Source organism: Penaeus japonicus, unplaced genomic scaffold (genome assembly GCF_977035675.1).
Source record: "Penaeus japonicus unplaced genomic scaffold, GWHDUDI00000001_assembly GWHDUDI00000017, whole genome shotgun sequence".
Classification (NCBI taxonomy): domain Eukaryota; kingdom Metazoa; phylum Arthropoda; class Malacostraca; order Decapoda; family Penaeidae; genus Penaeus; species Penaeus japonicus.
The window spans coordinates 12,561,769-12,581,768 of NW_028234419.1; the positions used below are offsets into that span (position 1 = coordinate 12,561,769).

General features: G+C 42.6%; 2 protein-coding genes across 4 annotated transcripts in view; one reads left to right on the forward strand and one right to left on the reverse strand.

The window, feature by feature from the left end:
* The window catches only part of m (zona pellucida domain-containing protein miniature), a 77,112-nt gene extending 76,294 nt beyond the window's left edge, over positions 1–818 (forward strand). For both annotated transcript variants that reach the window (XM_086545963.1, XM_086545964.1), the window contains exon 7: positions 1–818. This exon is cut by the window's left edge and continues 2,445 nt beyond it. The gene's annotated coding sequence lies outside the window, so the exon portion shown is untranslated.
* A 369-nt stretch (positions 819–1,187) lies between these two features.
* Positions 1,188–20,000, reverse strand: part of LOC122263158 (vitellogenin receptor) — a 32,443-nt gene continuing 13,630 nt past the window's right edge. Inside the window, exons 8-42 of one of the 2 annotated variants that reach the window (XM_086545966.1) lie at positions 19,275–19,388; positions 18,891–19,022; positions 18,285–18,385; positions 17,987–18,101; positions 17,639–17,807; positions 17,331–17,529; positions 17,014–17,208; positions 16,370–16,496; positions 16,029–16,178; positions 15,699–15,812; positions 15,028–15,166; positions 13,648–13,784; positions 13,175–13,381; positions 11,179–11,330; positions 10,881–11,002; positions 10,461–10,657; positions 9,698–9,832; positions 9,309–9,386; positions 8,948–9,158; positions 8,694–8,795; positions 8,286–8,398; positions 7,299–7,430; positions 6,244–6,359; positions 5,995–6,121; positions 5,629–5,781; positions 5,362–5,537; positions 4,838–5,026; positions 4,521–4,646; positions 4,226–4,403; positions 3,984–4,108; positions 3,793–3,869; positions 2,681–2,869; positions 2,366–2,558; positions 1,788–1,888; positions 1,188–1,355 (exon numbers count right to left, since the gene is read on the reverse strand). In XM_086545966.1, the coding sequence (XP_086402092.1) occupies positions 1,289–1,355; positions 1,788–1,888; positions 2,366–2,558; positions 2,681–2,869; positions 3,793–3,869; positions 3,984–4,108; positions 4,226–4,403; positions 4,521–4,646; positions 4,838–5,026; positions 5,362–5,537; positions 5,629–5,781; positions 5,995–6,121; positions 6,244–6,359; positions 7,299–7,430; positions 8,286–8,398; positions 8,694–8,795; positions 8,948–9,158; positions 9,309–9,386; positions 9,698–9,832; positions 10,461–10,657; positions 10,881–11,002; positions 11,179–11,330; positions 13,175–13,381; positions 13,648–13,784; positions 15,028–15,166; positions 15,699–15,812; positions 16,029–16,178; positions 16,370–16,496; positions 17,014–17,208; positions 17,331–17,529; positions 17,639–17,807; positions 17,987–18,101; positions 18,285–18,385; positions 18,891–19,022; positions 19,275–19,388 (4,958 nt within the window). In that variant the 3' untranslated portion in view covers positions 1,188–1,288. Of the gene's footprint in view, positions 1,356–1,787; positions 1,889–2,365; positions 2,559–2,680; positions 2,870–3,792; positions 3,870–3,983; positions 4,109–4,225; positions 4,404–4,520; positions 4,647–4,837; positions 5,027–5,361; positions 5,538–5,628; positions 5,782–5,994; positions 6,122–6,243; positions 6,360–7,298; positions 7,431–8,285; positions 8,399–8,693; positions 8,796–8,947; positions 9,159–9,308; positions 9,387–9,697; positions 9,836–10,460; positions 10,658–10,880; positions 11,003–11,178; positions 11,331–13,174; positions 13,382–13,647; positions 13,785–15,027; positions 15,167–15,698; positions 15,813–16,028; positions 16,179–16,369; positions 16,497–17,013; positions 17,209–17,330; positions 17,530–17,638; positions 17,808–17,986; positions 18,102–18,284; positions 18,386–18,890; positions 19,023–19,274; positions 19,389–20,000 lie in introns of both variants that reach the window. The other variant, XM_086545965.1, reaches the window with a different exon arrangement.

Sequence of the window (20,000 nt, forward strand, 5' to 3'; positions counted from 1 at the left end):
GTATGGGATGGTCAGTGTGTTAAATTTTAAGTTTATATTTCGTAAGACAAATCATCCGATACTTTATGAAGAGGGAGACGCATGCGCACTTCCACAGCCCCCCTCCCCCCCCCTCTCACTGGAATATCAGTATGTTATAATTTGCGTGGCTTTTTTAACATTTTGTTCTTCACAACAAGTTTTCAGATTCGCTTGAAGCACACAGCCTCCGGTTTTCTGGTAAAGCATTAGGGTTAAACATCTCACGAATATGCAGATCACGGTATCTTTTCTTCACAATGTTCAATTAAGGTTTTTATTTATTTATTTGATGTTTTCCATCAGAGCCCAACCACATCATTGCTAATAAGCATGCGTCTTCCTTAAAGGCGAGAATGACAGTGAAAAATCTGATAACAAAAAAAAACTGTTTCACACATCAAAATTATTCTGATGTAGTAACCTTGGTGATTTTTGTCGCACCAGTTCTTAAAAGAACACTAATATTTCGGTAAACGTGAACACCATACAATAAATGTATCAACGCATTATCATTTGGGAACGGACAAACGAGTCATTCAGCACTTCTTTCCTACAACAGTGGAACACTTATCAAAATGATTAGACCCATTAATTACGATTAAATGTTAAACGTCCTTTGGTTTTCAAAGTATATGGTATGACAGAACTGCCAGAGCTCGCCTTGTTCAAAGTGGCATTGGTTTAATGTTTAGCTAATGTGTTTATTATCCCAGTTTCAGAAATGGGACTTATTTATTATCAGTTATCAGTTATTTGTTACATTTTATTATTAAAACTAATAAAATTGTTACACTGTAGTTTTTTGTTTTTGCTCCTCTGCAAATTGCATGGTAAAGAAAAAAAAAATAACTTTGGAAAAAAAAACCTGGTGTCTGAAGGTAAAGTATGAAGAGGTTGACAATACCCCATCATTTCGATGTCCATACATATATATGCCTCAAATAATCTCATCTTGCATGCATTCTCATGCATTATTTTTAATGCAATATACGAATGCTATACCACATAGTTATTGTATATTGCAGCAAAAGTGTATTTTATGCTTTATATACTTAATTGCTGCTTTCTTCAAGACTATTCATTCAACGTTTATGAGAAGACAAACTATATAGTATTCCTGGAAACTAAGAAAGTTTCTCAGTGTAAGGTTAACGAGAGACAACGCATAGTAGATTAGAAATATATATATTATCCTATAACATCAAAAGAAATAACAATTGTAACAAGTCGGTCATGTAAATGACTACATCTGTTAAAAGTCCTCGCTTCACACAGGAGGCTGCAGAGGCTGGAAAGGAGAGAGGTCCCACTCCACCCTCTTCTCTGGAGGTTTCCTAATGAGAAAAGTTGAATTGTAATAAATGATGGGAGTGACGGTATTAATGATGTATTAATGATGTATAAACAAATCAAAACGCTTACAAAGTTGGGGAGGACAAAAACGATGTTCACATGGAAAGAAAGAAAGAAAGAAAGAAAGAAAGACAGACAGACAGACAGACAGACAGACAGACAGACAGACAGACAGACAGACAGACAGACAGACAGACAGACAGACAGACAGACAGACAGACAGACAGACAGACAGACAGACAGACAGACAGACAGACAGACTGCCTGCGAGAGAGAGAGAGAGAGAGAGAGAGAGAGAGAGAGAGAGAGAGAGAGAGAGAGAGAGAGAGAGAGAGAGAGAGAGATGAGAGAAAAAGAGAGACAGATGATTGGTGATACAATGACCCTCGCAGCCCTCCTGGAGCCCGACTTACACCACGTGCTGCGGCGTCGTCAGATCAACCTGATGGGGAGCGATGTTGATGGAGGTCGAGTCGGCTGCGCTCACGATGGCCGAATCGACGCTCGTGTCCGGCTGGGAAAGAGGAGGCTAAGTAAGGCTTTAAGGACTTTTTCCAAGGAGTTAATTTGTTGTTAATAACGCTCCTGGTGTGTACATAAAAGCCCCCCCTGACACAGAATCCGAGAAGGTCGCAGCAAATCCACCCTGGCGCTACTTGAGAAAAAAAAAGTATTTCTCTGGCCACAAAGAAATGCCCGCTCTCAAAATATATTCGCTAATGCACTGCCCTCCTCGCCTCTCACCTACAGTAATGAACAGGCTAATTGTGGCACTGCTGAAACAACAGTGTAAATGAAATCAGTTCGAGTGACATGAAGGTTTTTAGTCCCAGTTTGCTTCATTTGCCTGTACATTTATATACATATATATAAATTATTTTGTATTTTTATGCTGGTGAAGTACTACACATTGACGATACAAACATTGGCATACATGTATAATCCCTAAAATCTCTCACACTGTACGGTATCAACACAGACCCGTGCTTACCATATGCTCCTCAGTCTTAAAGAAAGGATTTTCGAAGTTGTGAGAGCCTTGCAAGATGGGCGGTGTTGAGGGCACGGCGCCGGTGTTGGGCATCGGGTTTCCGTTGGGCATCGTGCTGTGGGAGATGATGCCGAAGCCTGGGTTGGCAAAGCGGAGAGTCTGGTTGGCTTTGAAGCATCTCTTGCGAAGTTGTCTGCAATAAAAGTCGTTTTATTTTTTTTTTTACTTTTTTATGGGGGAGGGAGGGGAGGGGGTGTAAAATCTGCACTTGAACTTGTTTGGAGAAAAACCTTGAAATCCTTTTCCATTACGCACCCTCCTTTTCCTTTCCAAAAGGCGAAGGGTCGCTTTCGATACCAGTATAACCCGAAGATGAGGGCACCGAAGATGATCAGGAATAGGCAGACGCCCAAAGTCGCCGTGCTGCTGCCGCCGTCACTGATGTCGTCCGTCGTGGGCGTCTTGGACACCTCGCACAGCGTCCCCTCGCGGTTCTCAGGACACCTGGCAAATAGGAAATAGTTGAATGAACTCGCAAAAATATAAATGGCCAATATTTAAATGATTTTTTGCATTTCAAATCCCAAACTATGTTGTCAAACCGCACACTGGTGATCATAGGGGGTATACACAGTGTTTCTCTTGGAGAGTGAGGGCGGGGAAAGCCACACACAGATACAAACATACAGACAAAAATACACAATTATAAATGTGTTTTATCATGGATAATCAATATAAAAGGATGTGTGATGTAACGCGTGAGGATACGCCTGACAATTTGTTTACACCCCATTTCACCCTTCATAGGCCGTTATCAGGCGAATTTGAGACGGTTAAAAGGTTTTCTCCTGGCTCGGCAAACCAGTGAACAACGAAGTGTTGTGGTTGTGGTAATTTAATGGTTTATTACCATGTTGAAGGGCGTGTATGGTGTGAAAAACAACCAGTGAAGAGAATGTAAGGAGACAAATAACATTGAATGACCTGTAAGCAGATCTGACATTAGGAGCATATGAACCTGTAACTCGGTGAGTCGCTCGAATAATTCTTAGATCTCCCAAACATTCTAGAACCAAAGGTTTGTCCAGTAAAGAGTAAGTAAAAAAGATAGAAGTGAAAGCATTTTTTCACTGTTTTCACAAGCAAAAACATTCTAGAAAAAGAAGGGGGAGTGATATCTGTAGATATATGGATAGATAGGCGTTTTTTTAAGGCTGATGTATACCTATTAGTATAACAATTTGAAAATAGTGGCCCAACATAAGCAACATTTATTCCTATCACCTTAGAGGAACAGGAATAGAATGGTGATAGGACATTTTCCTTTAAAAATATATAGAGTGAACTAGATGTTCCCCATCGTTTGGGGAATTCCTCATCGACTTCCTTTCATCCTTCCCCTCTTTCGTGTGCCCTTCCCGACTTACCTACAAATAAATTCGGTGTCGGAATGCGACTCGCATAAACCACCGCCATGGCAAGGATTGTGGTCACACGATTTCATCTGTGGAACAGCGGGAAGATTACAAGGTCAATACTATTTTGGAAAGCTAAAATGCTAATGGACGAATCCTTAACACAAAAAAAATAAATAAATAAACAAACTGATTAATCTTACCTTGATGCATTCATTAGGTCGGTTGGACGCTGTGGCGTAGCCGACCTTGCACATGCAGCTGGCCTTGTTGTCCTTTGAGATCATGCACTGGTGGGTGCATTTCTTGGCTTTGCAATCTTCCGTGCCTGCAGTAATCAATGTCTCTTAATACTCAAAAACAAAAACATTCCTGCCAACAAAGTAAAAGCTTTCAACAAGTAATGCAGATATCAAAATCTGCCCCCCCCCCCCTTCACCCTTACCTCCAAAGACCGAAATCTCCATAGGATGCTCAATAGTCAAGGCAGTGCCGGCAGTGGCCATGGAGTAGTTGTTGCAGATACCCATTTGGTATTTGTTGCACTTCATTACCTTGTGCGAGGGAGTTTCCAGCCACACCACGGAGTCTCCTGCCAAGGCTAGTCCAATTGGCGAATGCACCTGTATTGATAAAATGTGTGCGGTGCAATTAGAACAGTTGTTAGCAAGTTCATTTTGTACTATTTATGGTAGTAATAAGCATGTTCAAGGCCCTTTCCAAGGCCCTTTTAAACTCACATTTTCTTGCACAATGCGATGGCCTTCCCCTGACCACGTGACAGATTCGACAACGTCACGGGCAAGATCCGTCCAGTAGACTCGCTCCTTTGCCTCGTCCACTGCCAGGTCACCACACCTGACGACCTGTAGCCAAGGGAAGTAATCCAAAACTCACACTTTGGTTGTTAGGTTAGGTTGACTAAATATCCAATTAAGGTTGACTTGTACATCTCAAATATCCAATAAAGGTTGACTTGTACATCTCAAAATATCCAATAAAGTGATTCAACCCCTCCTACCCTACCCTGACCCAATCCAACCTAAACGGTACGTACCTTTTGGCTAATAATTCTAGCCGATTTCCCGTCCATGTCAGAGGTGACAATCTTCGCAAAGTCCTTTCCCTCGTTGTTAGTGCAGAAGAAGAGGCGTCTTGCCCTTGGAGCCACACGGATAGATGGGATCTCTTCGCCATGTATTTGGTACACGGTGCTACATTCTTTGTCGCCATCCATCCTACAGGCCTGGTGGGTGTATGTGTGTGCAGGGAGATTATTTGGTTGAAGCCGTTAAAATTTAAGCTGGAATCTCATGACATGGTATCAATTGCATGGAAAAATGGAGGAAGGAAGGGAGATATCAAAATAGCTTTCCAAGTATCAAGTTTCCAAACGTATCAAGCAATGACAAACATAACCAATAACATCCTAAGGGATAATAGCCCGTCTAGTCCCCACAAGTGCCAAAATTCCAACGCCCAGGAAAACTCCTACGGAAAGATCTTGTCACAACAAGAAAAGTATCTTACATACACAAAAAAGACCCAAGCCACCAATGAGATAACCCCGACAAGACTTACCAATATAAGAGAATAATTCGAGCCATTATCAACAGCCACGTCATTCCTGAATTGTTCAGAAAAATAGACGCTATTGGTAAGAGGGTCCAAAGAGACCCCACGAGGATGCCTTCTGTGGTTGAAGAGAGTCGTCGATACGCCATCCTTGCCCATTTTCCCGATAATTCCATTAACTTCTAGAATAAGGATTCCAAGGTTAGCGGTAGTAATGTTATCAACTATTCAGCACTCAATTATTCTAATAGACTGATGTATCTTCTTACTTACTGTCGGCATAGACAAAACTCTGGGACTCCGTCAAGAATTCGAGGGAAGAAATCGCAACACTGGAGGGCATCACCATCTTCTCAGCAAGATGCAAGGAGTGCGACATGTTCAGAATGGACTTGGGATGCACCACTACCATCCACTCATCACCAACTGAGAAAAGAATCACACCATATGTAGAAAAGAATCACACCATATGTAGAAAAGAATCACACCATATGTAGAAAAGAATCACACCATATGTAGAAAAGAATCACACCATATGTACAAGTAAGAGCTTTGTCCTCATATATACTCTTCTTCCTCCTGCTCTTACAATTCGGGTTGAGAATGAATTAATTGCTGGTAGGTAGGGAGGTAGTTTACCTTGATGTTTACAAGAGCGTTTGTCAAGGCCAAGAGTATATCCAGGTAGACAGGAGCACAAGTGGTAGCCGTGCATTTCCTCGCACAGCTGGCTGCAAGTAGTTTCATTGTCACATTCCTTCACATCCTGTTCCAAATAGTTAAAAAAAAGTCTTATTTACTGCATAATTTTTTGTTGTATGGATTATGTAATGCAGTGTACAAGCTGTATAGTGCTATAATAATGATACATGGACAAAATTCACACACAATGCAGCTGGTTTTATCTGCGGCCAGTTGGAATCCGGTCCAGCAAGAGCAATGGCGACCAGTTGGCTCTTGGTGGCATTTGTGTTGGCACCCGCCATTATTCCGACAACTCTTTTCTGTAAAAAGGAAAATATGAAACCGCTATTGATGTACGCCACGCCCTCCTTTTCAGTGGTATGCAAAATAGTACAGTGGTAGTTATATGGACTCGTTCAGAAAATCAAAATGTGGATTTTTTTTTCAAAAGTTATGGCTAAATTGCCCCATACTAGTGAACGATACCGCCTCATTTACGTACATAATGAAAAGAATCTTCTCTATTTAAACTCTTCGACCAGAATATATATTTATTTTGTCATCTATTCGTCTGCAAATGCAAGTGTCAACAAAACAATGGACAATTAAATTTGAATAGAAATGTTCATCTTTCAGAAACGATTTCATTGGACATTTCAGAATCTGTATCAATAAGTTTCATTCATTGCGTTTTATTTGACGATAACGAGACACTAGTCTAAGCCTAGATTATTTTTAACTTTTAGCTTGCCTTGTATTGCTCTCGTCTCATGATTTTGAAAATTAATAAATACAAAATTCATCAATGTTTGTAGAAAAGCAACAAAAATTAATATATCAGAAATAAACACTTGGGCAGCATACTTCCTTCTCACTCCACCTGTTTATTCATTACATTTGTACTACGACATCCGCCATGTGAAATGGATACATAATTGCTGTACAACTGCTCTCGTACATCAGGCCTATTTCTTAATACATACAATCACGCTAAGCCAATAAGAACACCAAATCACATAATTACAACCTAAATCATACGTCACTTTGGACTGGAAAAAAACTGCACCTATGAAAACATTGGGATTTTCTTAAATCGACTCGACTGGTTAACTATCTATAATCTGCCGCACATGCACAAGCACAGACACAAGGACAAAAGGACACAAGGACAAAAGGACAAAAGGACAAAAGGACAAAAGGACACAAGGACACAAGGACACAAGGACACAAGGACACAAGGACACGCCGAATAGACCTACCGCAGTAGCTGCCTTCGTCAGAGCCGTCGCTGCAGTCCGCTTGCCCATCACAAACCAGAAACTCCGCTATGCACTCGCCGAGGCCACACTCGAACAATCCTCTTGCGCAGCCTGGCCGAGGTGTCACGACGCCTTGCCAGGGAAAAATGGATGGGAGTCATCAACTGTTTGACGATGATTGTGCATCGCATTTGTAATGAAGGTTGTGTTTTTGTTATTTTCTTGTCTTGCCTTTGATTATAGGCTACTTCAAGATAATGGTATATCTGAATATCCTGTTCTGCGTTTTTTTTTTTTTTTTTTTTTTTTTCAAACCAACAAGGGAAGATTACCATGTCTTGTAAGAATGCAGAGGAAATTGTGTGATTATTTAGATGATTAAAAATATGATGTGCAGTGAAATCTAAATTACTTGGAGCTTATTACTAATCAGCTAGTTACCCTGGTGTTACACAGATGATTAATTAAGGAAAGATCACCTCAATGTCAGTCAAGGCATTCAGGACACTGGAATTTGCTACCGATTTTCAGTAGAATGAATTGAAATGATTATATCCTATCTCTCTAAAGTGATTTTCAGAAGAATGAAAATTGGGGCAGCTTCGAACACTTCCTCTACGGTCGGTAAACGCTATTGTAAACTGCACTGGTGTTTGTTATAAGCATTTTCATCTGGCATTACTGGCATATGGGTCCAGGAAGATACGAGCCAGGGCAGTGTTCGATCGCCTGGACCACTATAGCCACCAATCGCAATCCTGTTCCTCCGATTGGCTAGATCAGGAGAAACGAAGGGATAGGGCTAATTTCTGCCAGCGATTATAATCTGGTAGTATTGCAAAACTCTTTTGAACTTAAAGAGGAAGTAATTTATCTTGCATGGTCATTTGCAGGGAATTTTCTGTAAGAACTTAGAGGGGAGTATTGGCAAAATTATTCACTTATGTACACAAAACCGTTATTTTTTTCAGGATCCAAATGACTCACCTCCACTCATTTTAACACTTGGACTGACAGTGTCGTTCTTCACATTAGGGCAGCTGGCAGCCAGGCCTTCGTCCGAGCCATCAGTGCAGTCCTCTTCGCCATCACACACCCAACTGTCAAGAGAGTTATATACCCATGTGCATATAGAATAGTTCGGACATGATTACTATTGTATGCCGAGAATATAATTTGTAGTAAGGTAATATTTTTATCCTTGAAAATGTTACAGAATATAAAAGTATGCTCGAGGCAGCTGACAGCTTTACGGCTTCCTCCAAAATAACATTTTTCTAATATTATCGTACAAGAGAGTAAAAAAGATAAACCATTCTCAAATCGCGTTTTTTTTTTTTTTTTTTTTTTTTTGGGGGGGGGAGGGCGAATGAATGTTTCGCAATTGAGCAGCACCTCCTTGGGATGCAGCCACGCGACTTGCAACTGTATTCGTATCGGGAACAGCTATCACAGTCCTCGTCCTCGCCCAAGGGACAGTCCCGAACACCGTTGCATCTGCAGGAAGAGATTATGCAGTTGCAGTTGGCAAAAGGCAGGAGACAAATGCTACATTCAAATCCTTGTGCGCTACCGCTCTATTGCATCTGTTGGCACATTCCACCTCCGGAGAAACAGACGGACACGCGAGCGTCGTCACCACAACTCACACGCTATCGTGGTGGATACAGACGGGCGGGGACACTGCATCGGGGCGCTCGCAGAGGACCTGGCCCACGGGACAGGCGGCAGGCGGCTCCGTGGGCTGGCACCGAGGAAGGGCCTCATCGGAACCGTCGCCGCAGTCGTCCTCGCCGTCGCACGTTGCATGTTGGGGTATGCAGTTGCTGTTGCTGCAAGTGAACTCGCTGGCCGCGCACTCTGTTGATCAAGGAACAATTCTATGCAAGAAATCATTACACAATGAAATCCCATTTAAACTTCATTAATGGCAAACAAATATATTTAATCGAAATACGCATTTCCATCTATTTCCCTTTAGATGCAACAGGAGCCAGTTTTGCAACTTACCGGAGCAATCTTCCTCGTCACTTCCATCTTGGCAGTCTTTGTCACCGTCACACACCCACCTCTTTGGGACACACGTTCCTGAAATTGGGGTTTCCTGCTTTTAGAAATCCCGTAAAAAATAATAAAGTCTACAGGCTGTGGATGCGTTCTCATTTGCATTTAGTGACACTGCAAAAAGGGCATAATTATGCATTAATCAAATTTACAAGAAAAGCTATGTAAGCAAATAAAATTTATGTATTACCGTACTAAAATCGGAATGACGGGTCTCCAAAAAGACCAAAACGTAACGTTAACACATTTTACCAAAGATTTTTTCATTTTATATAATCAGTCATCATTCCAGCCTATAAATCATTCAGGAAAAAACAAATCTGGAATCCACAAACCGTCTCTACAGGTGATCTTGTGGGAGGGGCAGGTGGTGGGGCAGTCCTCCTCGTCCGACCCATCTTCGCACTCCTTCTCTCGGTCGCAAACCCATATCCGCGGAATACACATGCCTGACCTGCACCTCCAGTATGCTGCTGGGTTATGGGGGGGGAGAGAGAGAGGAGAGAGAGGAGAGAGAGGAGAGAGAGGAGAGAGAGGAGAGAGAGGAGAGAGAGGAGAGAGGGAGAGAGAGGAGGGAGAGGAGAGAGAGAGGGAGAGGAGGAGAGAGAGGAGAGGGAGGAGAGAGGGAGAGAGGAGAGGGAGGAGAGGAGAGAGGAGAGGGAGGAAGAGGAGAGAGGGAGAGGGAGAGAGGAGAGAGGAGAGAGGGGAGAGAGGGAGAGGGAGGGAGAGGAGAGGAAGAGAGGTGAGGGAGGGAGAGGAGGGGAAGAGAGGTGAGGGAGGGAGGGGAGGGGGGAGGGGGGAGAGGGAGAGTAGTTTCTAGATTAACAATATTTTGATTTTGCTTATGGGGGGGGGGAGGTGAATTGTTGGGAAATGTCAATGCTTATGGGGGGGGGGGTAAATTGTTGGGGAATGTCAATGCCTATGGGTGGGGGGGTGGAGGTGGAGGGGGGGAATGTCAATGCCTATGGGTGGGGGGGTGGAGGTGGAGGGGGGGAATGCCAAGCCTCACTAAGGGATTGGAGTGAAAAATTGCAGATAAATATTCAATTTCTTTGTATGGACGGTTATCTTGTCAAATGGCGGCTCAGAACTCACAATTGCTACACGTCACATTTTTGCATTCGTCGAGCTTCTCGTCAGAGCCGTCCTCGCAGTCATGCACGCCGTCACAAGTCCACAGCTTGTTAACGCACGAGCCAGAAGGGCACTGGAATTCGTTGTCTTCACACTGCTTCAGGAGCTGACAGTCGTCTTCGTCTTCGCCGTTTTGACAATCTGGGGTCGAGTCACATCTGAAACAAGCAAAGCGTTTCTGCTAAAGCCAATCATTCAATAGACGATAATAACAATAATAATAATAACAATAATAGCAACAATAACGATAACAATAATAATAATAACAATATTACTATTGTTATTATTATTATTATTATTATTGTTATTATTAGTTATCATTAACAAAAATAATAATAATAATAATAATAACAATAATAACAATGATAACAACATGCGCACCTCCAAGTGCCGGGGATGCAGCTGTGGGATCGATGGCAGGTAAACTGGTCGTCGCGGCACTGGACAGCGGCGCACGTTCTCCTGTCCGCCTCGAGTTTGAAACCGAAACTGCAAGCGCACACCTACCCAAAGGAAAGCGATGCTCTAAATATTTACGTCACCACCTATATCATGCCATTATTGGATTATGAATGTCTGAACGATAGTTTTATTTTTCCCTTCGTGGTTCCGTGTTCATGTAACGATGCACATTCATTGTCGTTTAATGCAAAACAGTATGTCAAGACCTCGCCAATACCTTTTCGCTGAAGCCGTTACCCAGACACAGCTGACTGCAAGTATCGTTACTCTGTTGACATGGGTGGCCCGCCGTAGCCAGGTATTCGGGAAGTTTCCATCCAACTTCCAGGAGCTTCAAGGAGCGCTCGTCACTTTCCGGGGCACCTAATTCTGCGAGTGAGTGAGTGAGTGAGTGAGTGAGTGAGTGAGAGTGAGAGAAAGTGAGAGAGAGTGAGAGTGAGAAAGTGAGAGAGAGAGAGAGAGAGAGAGAGAGAGAGAGAGAGAGAGTGAGAGTGAGAAAGTGAGAGAGAGTGAGAGTGAGAAAGTGAGAGAGAGAGAGAGAATGAGAAAGTGAGAGAGAGAGAGAGAATGAGAAAGTGAGAGAGAGAGAGAGAATGAGAAAGTGAGAGAGAGAGAGAGAATGAGAAAGTGAGAGAGAGAGAGAGAATGAGAAAGTGAGAGAGAGAGAGAGAATGAGAAAGTGAGAGAGAGAGAGAGAATGAGAAAGTGAGAGAGAGAGAGAGAATGAGAAAGTGAGAGAGAGAGAGAGAATGAGAAAGTGAGAGAGAGAGAGAGAATGAGAAAGTGAGAGAGAGAGAGAGAATGAGAAAGTGAGAGTGAGAGAGAGAGAATGAGAAAGTGAGAGTGAGAGAGAGAGAATGAGAAAGTGAGAGTGAGAGAGAGAGAATGAGAAAGTGAGAGTGAGAGAGAGAGAATGAGAAAGTGAGAGAGAGAGAATGAGAAAGTGAGAGAGAGAGAATGAGAAAGTGAGAGAGAGAGAATGAGAAAGTGAGAGAGAGAGAATGAGAAAGTGAGAGAGAGAGAATGAGAAAGTGAGAGAGAGAGAATGAGAAAGTGAGAGAGAGAGAGAGAGAGAGAGAGAGAGAGAGAGAATGAGAAAGTGAGAGAGAGAGAATGAGAAAGTGAGAGAGAGAGAATGAGAAAGTGAGAGAGAGAGAATGAGAAAGTGAGAGAGAGAGAATGAGAAAGTGAGAGAGAGAGAATGAGAAAGAGAGAGAGAGAGAATGAGAAAGAGAGAGAGAGAGAATGAGAAAGTGAGAGAGAGAGAGAGTGTGTGCGAGTGAGCGAGTGAGTGCGCGAGTGAGTGAGAGAGTGAGCGAGTGAGAGAGTGAGCGAGTGAGAGAGTGAGCGAGTGAGTGTGCGAGCGAGTGAGCGTGCGAGCGAGTGAGTGAGCGTGCGAGCGAGTGAGTGAGCGTGCGAGCGAGTGAGTGAGCGTGCGAGCGAGTGAGTGAGCGTGCGAGCGAGTGAGTGAGCGTGCGAGCGAGTGAGTGAGCGTGCGAGCGAGTGAGTGAGCGTGCGAGCGAGTGAGTGAGCGTGCGAGCGAGTGAGTGAGCGTGCGAGCGAGTGAGTGAGCGTGCGAGCGAGTGAGTGAGCGTGCGAGCGAGTGAGTGAGCGTGCGAGCGAGTGAGTGAGCGTGCGAGCGAGTGAGTGAGCGTGCGAGCGAGTGAGTGAGCGTGCGAGCGAGTGAGTGAGCGTGCGAGCGAGTGAGTGAGCGTGCGAGCGAGTGAGTGAGCGTGCGAGCGAGTGAGTGAGCGTGCGAGCGAGTGAGTGAGCGTGCGAGCGAGTGAGTGAGCGTGCGAGCGAGTGAGTGAGCGTGCGAGCGAGTGAGTGAGCGTGCGAGCGAGTGAGTGAGCGTGCGAGCGAGTGAGTGAGCGTGCGAGCGAGTGAGTGAGCGTGCGAGCGAGTGAGTGAGCGTGCGAGCGAGTGAGTGAGCGTGCGAGCGAGTGAGTGAGCGTGCGAGCGAGTGAGTGAGCGTGCGAGCGAGTGAGTGAGCGTGCGAGCGAGTGAGTGAGCGTGCGAGCGAGTGAGTGAGCGTGCGAGCGAGTGAGTGAGCGTGCGAGCGAGTGAGTGAGTGTGCGAGCGAGTGAGTGAGTGTGCGAGCGAGTGAGTGAGTGTGCGAGCGAGTGAGTGTGCGAGCGAGTGAGTGTGCGAGTGAGTGAGTGAGTGAGTGAGTGCGTCAACATTCACACGAGAAAAGCGAAAAACCAACTCACGCAGTGCCCTCTTCCTCACAGAAGGAGTACCCAACTTCGAAGCCTGGTAGAGAAGCGACGTGCTCTCCTCAGACCACATAATGTACAAGCCAGTCACCAGCAGAGACACGGGGCTCTTCAAGTTCTCAACGAAAACACGTCGGTCAGTTCCATCCTCGGCCACGCTCTCGATACGACCCAGAACGCGGTCGCACCAGTACAGGCGTTCTGTAGAAGGGCGGGGGAAAGCATTGGAAGGGGAATTGAATGGTGCACTTTTTTAGTATACATTGAGACAGACAAGAGACATTCAACACACACAGACACATTCAAACAGACAGAGACAGAGACAGCCAAGAGATTCAAACACACACACACACACACACAAACACACACAGACATTCAAAGTAATAAACAACTCTTCTGTTTAATCCCCATCAGATCGCAGAAAACCAAGTGACAACCGTAAGATAGAAAGAAAAAGAAAGACTTACTGATATTTGGGTTTCTCTCGAAAGTCAGCGACATGGGCTGAATGAGGTCGCTGGTAACGATCTTTTGGCAGGATGTGCCGTCCAGACCACAGCGCATGATGAAAGCCTGTGCACTGATGTCGCTCACATACAGGAACCTGAGGAGTTGATTGATATTGAATTATTATCATTATTCTCTTTTATCATTGATTTTTTTTTTTTTTTTTTTTTGCCTTGCCTGTTTGCCTGATTAAAGTAATTTCCTGCGTCTCCAGGAAGCTAGGGTAGGTAGCAACCCTAAAGAGCCTATTAATAAGAGATGTACAGTCAACTTCAATCAAGTCGCTTGATCTATACTAAAGCAATCACTAATCTAGTGTCATCAAAAGTTAAGAGTAGGAGTTACAAAAATAATGTAAATTCTGTTCGTCTGAGCAAATTGTTTATCACTCCTCATTATCCATTCATATCTATATTGACATCCTGCAAAACTGTTCTTCCTCCAGAGGGTTTCCATTTAAGGAAACGCTTTGATTTATCTTGTTCCTAAAGAGGGAGATCGTGCTAACCAACCCTTCCAACTATCGACCCACAACCTAATCTTAAAGCGCTGCTACGGAAGCTCCACCTCTGCTGTGGTAGTATCACACCTCAGCTAATGAAATGAAGCTTTTCTCCACTCCCATTCGCGAGAGTTTGGTAAGAAAGGAAAGCTGTGGGTCTATCAATTCTACAATTATTCTTGACACTAAATATTCGATAGATATCTTATCCTGTTTTTATCGGTCGCATTAACCATTCTATTTCATGGCCTAAGAATACTCATGGGTCAGTTTGCTCCCCATAATTGCTTTTTTACCGTTTCTAGACCCAGGGTAGACTAGCATACACGGTCCTCCATCCATTCCACGGCTAACTTATGGAATGAACTTCATTTCTTTACAGGTTTTTCATAAACTAATACTTTCTCACTTTCCTTTGGCTCAGCACCTGTACATGCACAAATTTGCATTTTTCTGTTGGTCAGCTATATATATATACTTGGAAGTGTAAACCGCCAGTTTCGACTTGTATCCGAAACACGCGAGTAGATTTCCGATACAATATTCAAAACTAGTGGATCACATACAAATGGATCACAAAGAAAGAAATAACGAGCTACAATAACACATTCATATATACACCCTTGTACGAAATACATTTTTTAAAAGATCCAATCTGTTGCTGGATACTTTTTTTTTCTAAAGGTCTCATTTTAATTCGTAAAAAGAAAAAAAAAATTCCCTTATACAAGATGACCAACGCAAGCTAACCGACCATCAAATGAGAGATCTCTAACGCTTTCTAACACTCAATCCCGACTCCCAATCGTGGCACCATTCTCTCGGACGCAGGACTAACCCGAGAAGCGGTGCCACGGCGATGCTAGACGGGTGCTGCAGGCTCGTCACGATCTCCGTCCGGAAGGCGCCGTTGTCACGAACCACCTCCACCGCCTTCTTCACGCCGTCCACCCAGTACACGTTCCTGCGTTGCCAGTCTGTCAATGAATTATCCACGAATCAATACCTATGCAGAATTATGAAAAAAAGTACTTTTAGACCATTGCAATTGGATTAAGTTTCCCGACCCATTTACCAGGGAGGATTAACAACAAATTATGTACATTAGATTTCTCATCCAATATGTAGAAGCTTTAGATACTACACGTGACTAGTAATACTTTAATGAAGGACGTGCTGTCTTATGATCCAACACAAAAATGAAGTACACAGTCACCGGAATCAATGGAATATACATTTGTAGAATATAGGTACAAGTTGGCTATGTTTCCCCCGAGTATAAACCAATTATATTGTATACACCACCTTTAGGGGGCAAATAAAATAGGTTTTCATTCTGTTTTGGGTCGCCTCTCGTTTGTGTATCACATTCTGCCCAAAAGACCAAACAAACAGTGCCACTTAAACTCCTATGATTACTTACCCGTTCTCCTGTTCACTGCTATCACCCTAGTTATGGATTTATCACCACCACCCTTCTTACGTATTACTATTGCCATTATTACTTACCGACAGCCACACCGACAGCCCGAGATACGTTCTCTACGATAGCCACCGAGATTCCCGTATCCCTATTGATGCTATAGATGGTCCCTCCCCAAATGTCGCTCACGATCACATTGTCTGGAAGTGAGACGTAAATTTAAATGCAAAATAGAGCGAACTTTCTCAATTATATATGCAATGTACAAGAAAGTATCAGTAAAAAAAAAGGTTACATCAGAGGTTTTTATCATACAAGTATGTTCCCATTTCATATAACATACAAGTCAGCAATTCATGCCAGGTTCTTTCACAGTTTTCGTCATAAAAAAAAGTATTGACGAAAATCCTACGTACTTTGTTGAGGGTCATAGGCAAAACCCCCAATTCGTTTGAGTTCCACTCTCGGTGTCCAAGACCTGAAGGTACTGTGGCCATGGAGGCGGGGAGATATCTGGTAAATCTTGCTTCCGTCGGCTATGAAGGGGTACGTGCGCTCAGGGTGGTCTGGAAACATCATAAGATCGGTTTGATATAATGAATGTAATTAGTAAATGATATTTGCCGATCATCATGGCGCTTGATCAGATCATCACAAAAGCAAGGCTCTTCTAAAATCAACCCCAGATACGAACAGTTCAAGTCACCGTCGTTCAAAAAAAAAAAAAAAAAACAAACTTAAAACCCCAGGAGCTTACCGACGCAGCTGTGGTGATCGTCCGCCAGCTCCATCTCCGCGGGACAGGCGCAGGTATAGCCGGGATCAGAGCCCGGGGACATCAAGCACAGGTGACTGCACAGGCGGGACGAGCAGGGGTTGATGGTCTGGAAGAAAGTGGGCGCCTTTACGGATGGAAACTATTTTCTGAACAAGTAAAGATGCGCGTTTTCTATTGTCTAGCTAAAGAGATCAAGCAATTAGTCAAATATTTTAATCCCTCTGATAGTCAATATCTGTACATATACAGTAACTATGTCGCACATAGTCTTACACAGATCAATATCATGAGTGAATTGTTAACTATGATAATCCTATTAAACAACAACAATAATAAATGACGATTACAATAATAATAATAATAATGATAGTAATAAGAAGTAATAACATCAATGGTAATAATGCTGCTGATAAAGAAAATAATAATAATGACTGCTGATGTATTAGGTTACTCAAAGCTAAATTCACTTTGAAAATATTACAACCGAGAATAATAGGAATAAAGGTTCACTTTTCGGACACGTGCATTAAAACATTTCTGAAGATGGCAACATCAACCCGCCTTTTCCTTAGGATTACATCTAACCTAAGTTGCCATACGAGTCCCCTCAGGACCGCAATTACCTGTGGCATCATCGCAGGGTGATAGATAGTCAGGCCAAAGAAATCGCTGTGACTTCCTTTGACGATTTGCCTCGTCTGTTTGCCACTCCGCTTTAAGCAGGATCGGATGTGGTCATGTTCCCAGTCACTCCAGTACAGCCGCTCCTGCCACACCGCAATTGCAAAAGGGTGATCCACTGCCGCTTCCGCAAGGTACTGCAATTGATGAGCCACGTATAATAGTAGCCAAAAAAATATAGATACTTATGCAAAAGAAAAAAAATCCGAAATATTCAAAAGGAATGCGAAAACTAAACAGAATTCTGTACGAAACTCGCCTTTCGATCTGTCCCATTATAGTTGACATGAAAAACTTCATCGGTATGTGCGTCCGCTATGTAGATCCTTTGCACCGGAGCGTCTATCCACAACCCATTAGGCCATTTGGCGCCGTCCGAAATAATGACGGTCCTATCAGATCCGTCCATGCCTGCTCGCTCTATTAACGACCGATTGACATCAGTCCAATACACGAATCTGGGAATGTAGGTGATTTATGTATAATGTAATGCATCAATGCCATGCCTATTCAGTCACCATCCCTGCCTTCCATCACAATCATAAACGTTACCTAAAAAAAAATTACCTGTTCACCAAGTCCAGCTGGATACCTCTCGGGTAAGAGATGTTCGACACCAGCACGTGGCACGACGTCCCATCGAGGGAGCACACGAGCACCTGCTCCCCCTCAGAGTCCGTCATGTACAGATTTCTCCCCAACCAGTCGACCGCGAGCCCTTCCACCATACCTACACCTATGGGGAAGAAAAAGCCGAAAGACACTGTAACTGATGGGTTTGATTGCGGTTGGAAAATACTAGAAAATAAGAGTGACTGTTGATATCAAGACTCCAGATTAATTAAAAACGTGGCCAGTATCTGCTTACTGTAGATATCTTTAACCCTCGATTCATTCACCATTGTTTTTACTGACCTTCGTTCACCACGATCGACGGGATCGTCCCCCCCCTTCGAGGTATCCTGTAGACCCCCTCGTCGGTACTCCAGAACACCATGTCGTCGATTGGATCATAAGCAATGGCTATACTCTGTAAGTAAGCAACTTGTCAAGCCGTATTCATTCGGAAATCAAAATGCTCATCCATTTGCTCGGAAAATATCAAATATCAAGTATTCGCATAACATCAAAATAATTATCAAGTTCGGGCATATTACTGGTTTACTAATGACTTGAGCCGATTGATAGGGCTAGGTTCTAGTAAATTACTAACCTGCTTGAAGCCTTCATAGACTTGCGAATACATGGTAAGGTCGAGATCCAACATCCTTATGTCATTTCCTTGTGCCATAAAGAGCAGAGCTTTGCCTGGCACTGAAAAAATAAAGCTGTTGTAAAGGAAGTGTTACAAACGCGCCGATTCCGTTGGTTTAGATTGCATGCATCTCCGACATCATGTGAAGTGCAGTTGACGTGTATTTTTTGTTGCACTGTGAAGAGCTTTTGTATCTACTGTTAATCCAATAAACAAAAATGATCAACCATGGATATTTATTTCGTATTTACAAGCTTCAGAAACGCTTCTGTATGAGCAGTTCATTGTGACTTGTGATTGTATTAACGCAAAATATTGCTGGTAATATCGCACCGTTATGCACCCACATTGCACAGTAGAATTAATCTAATTCTGACCTCCAAATTCTAGAATTCTGTTTTCGATAATTGATCAGCATTTCTATTAGCTATAAGCATCGGTACTGAGTTTTAAGATGTACTGATAGCAGGATGAGCAGTGAAAAAATATTCTTTAAAGTCTGATGCGATATTTTACTGATTTTATTTTTAAATGAAAAAAATTATATTTTATCTGTAGAAATACCTGTAGTTCTGCAGGATTTCCCGTCTTCTTGCAACACATAATTTTCTGCACAGGAACAGTTAAAGCTGCCGACCGTGTTACTACAGAAGTGATCACAGACGCTTGTGTTCGTAGAAGCACACTCGTTCACATCTACCGGCAGTGTAGACCATTTGATTTTGTTACATTCTCTCAAAAGAATTAATCATCAATTTCAAAATTATGGTTCACATCGAGAAAGTACCATTGTCATTCTATCAGATTCTGTACCAAGTATAAACAAAACTTACATCTACTTCCTTATAAAAAATATAATCGTTTAATTCATTGTGACAAACGTATACGATAATTATAACTGAAATAACACTTTCCACCAGAAAATATAATGCAATATCAAATACTCACCTTGACAATCACCATCACGCTTGCTGGTTGCATAACCTTCCTTGCACATACAGTGAGGTCCCTGGGGCGTCATCGTGCAGAGGTGTTTGCAATCTGTCACCTTACACGTCTCCGCTGTCAAGCCCATGTTTGTTAGTCGTGCTAATTCAATTCCATTCGTTTCGCATAAAAAATGATGGAATCCAATCAAGATAGTTATGTTGCAAAATGATATATAGAATATATCAGCAAATACCAAATATTAAATACAGAAGACAAGCGATACAGGAAAATAGCGGATACATTCCCCCCATTTCCTTAAGAGAAAGACCATACATATCTTAAAATCCAACAGTAATTAAACCTAATCCACATTTTTTTCTTCAAATCAGAAGACATACAAGAAAGCCTTTTCTAGATCAAGAAAAGCCAATCACTTAATTAAAAGCCCATAACTTAATTAAAAGCCCATAACTTAATTAAAAGCCCATAACTTAATTAAAAGCCCATAACTTAATTAAAAGCCCATAACTTAATTAAAAGCCCATAACTTAATTAAAAGCCCATAACTTAATTAAAAGCCCATAACTTAATTAAAAGCCCATAACTTAATTAAAAGCCCATAACTTAATTAAAAGCCCATAACTTAATTAAAAGCCCATAACTTAATTAAAAGCCCATAACTTAATTAAAAGCCCATAACTTAATTAAAAGCCCATAACTTAATTAAAAGCCCATAACTTAATT